Genomic DNA, 2,013 nt, shown 5'->3' on the forward strand with positions numbered 1-2,013 from the left:
AGAGAGAGAGAGAGAGAGAGAGAGAGAGAGAGAGAGAGAGAGAGAGAGAGAGAGAGAGAGAGATATGGGGTGAAAGAAAGAGAGCAAGAGAAATAAAAGAAATCTTTGCAGAGTTAATGTGAGCGGTAATGGCAATGTTTTTACCTGTACAGCGGGAATATTTTGTTTTCGACAGAAGCGAATTTTAGAAATATTTCAAAACATCTTGGTAGCTGAGGAAACGGGAGTTGATGAGAATGCCACATTGTTGTCATGAATCTGTCAGGAATTGTTTTCATGTATAAAGGTATCTCTCTCTGTCTCTCTGTCTCTCTGTCTCTCTCTTTCTCTGTCTATTTATCTCTCTATCCCTCTCTATCATTCTCTATCTATCTATCTATCTATCTATCTATCTATCTATCTATCTATCTATCTATCTATACACACACACACGTACACGCACACACACAAACACACACACACACACACACACACACTCACACACACACACACACACACACACACACACACACACACACATGCAACATAGTAAAAGTGAGAGACGGGAAACCTTTGCTCGTCCTTCATCCGTACCGAGGCCCTCAGAATGCCCACTTTAACGACAAGTCTGTGTCGATAGTTCCCTAAGCAAGACTAGAACACCGGTGCAGGAATTACACAGCCAGTTAACTTTTAATAAATTAACTAACTAATGAGCTAATACTCTTTTACGAAATAATTGAACTAATGATTAGCTACACGCCTGCCCAATGCCTGTAGCACTCAGTAGGAAATATCATTGGTCCAACACGAGGCAGAGAGGGCAGAAGATATTCGGAGACGTCTCCGGCGAGCACCCAGGAACTATTCGGAGACGCACTCCCGCGCACAGATGCACTTCTTTGGGGGGTCAAACTGCATTTTTTTTTTTTTTACTGCAGATCACACATACAGCCACTAAAACATTCGCAAATCAATTATTTTCAAGAAAATTTCAAACTTAACTTCAAAATATCAAATTATTGGTTAAACACCCCCTGCAACCCCCGCGCCTGATTTTTGTACTTGGTCTGGAGGCACAAAGCATTTTGATTGGTCTATTTCCGTCGGAGCCGTCTCCGAATAGATGCTGCGGGCAGAGAGACCCAAAATTCTACGGGAGCCTGTAGGACCTGCGTCGAACAGTAGCCTTCGTTGTTGTAGAGCCGGAAATGTCCATTTAGAGATGCATGAGAAAAAAGAAGAAGATGATCAGCTAATTGAATAATTATATGTCGTTTCCTTATATTTCTATGTGTGTGTGTGTGTGTGTGTGTGTGTGTGTGTGTGTGTGTGTGTGTGTGTGTGTGTGTGTGTGTGTGTGTGTGTGTGTTTTATCGCTGACCTTGCCCCTCTAACTTTTTGAAAAAAATACTTTCATTTCAGAATCCCCATATGAACCCTCATAGTCCACACATACATCCAAAAGGCCCACACATGGGCCCTCACATGGGACCTCACATGGGACCTCACAGCCCTCACATGGGACCTCACAGCCCTCACATGGGACCTCACAGCCCTCACATGGGACCTCACAGCCCTCACATGAGCCCCCAGATGACTCCTCACAGCCCCCACATGAGCCCTCACAACCCCCACATGGCCCCTCTCAACACGCACATGGCCCCTCTCAGCCCGTGCATGCCTCATCACCCCCCACACATGAGCCCCCACATGGGCCCTCACAGTCCTCAAATGAGCCCTCACATGGGCCCTCACAGTCCTCAGATGAGCCCGCACATGGTCCCCCACAACCCACACATGGGCCCTCACAGCCCTCCGATCCCCCCGCCCAACCCACAGCCGGCCCCTCACCAGGATGGCTTCAGGAACGGCACGAAATGTCTCCGGTGTGCCGACAACTGCCCTGGCCTGGATCTGCATTACTTTAGGTATGGACAATAATCATAATAATTTATTATGTATATCATGGCAGCCAGTGGTGTCACTATGATTATGTGTGTGTGTGTGTGTGTGTGTGTGTGTGTGTGTGTG

The 2,013-nt window shown here is 46.6% G+C and overlaps 1 protein-coding gene across 1 annotated transcript in view; it reads left to right on the forward strand.

The window, feature by feature from the left end:
* The window catches only part of LOC101856880 (testin), a gene marked incomplete at its 3' end in the record, with an annotated part of 67,338 nt that overhangs the window by 53,239 nt on the left and 12,086 nt on the right, over positions 1-2,013 (forward strand). The window contains 1 exon segment of the mRNA XM_013081015.2: positions 1,405-1,910. Within this exon segment, the coding sequence (XP_012936469.1) occupies positions 1,405-1,910 (506 nt within the window).

Source organism: Aplysia californica, unplaced genomic scaffold, assembly GCF_000002075.1.
Source record: "Aplysia californica isolate F4 #8 unplaced genomic scaffold, AplCal3.0 scaffold00111, whole genome shotgun sequence".
NCBI classification, from domain to species: domain Eukaryota; kingdom Metazoa; phylum Mollusca; class Gastropoda; order Aplysiida; family Aplysiidae; genus Aplysia; species Aplysia californica.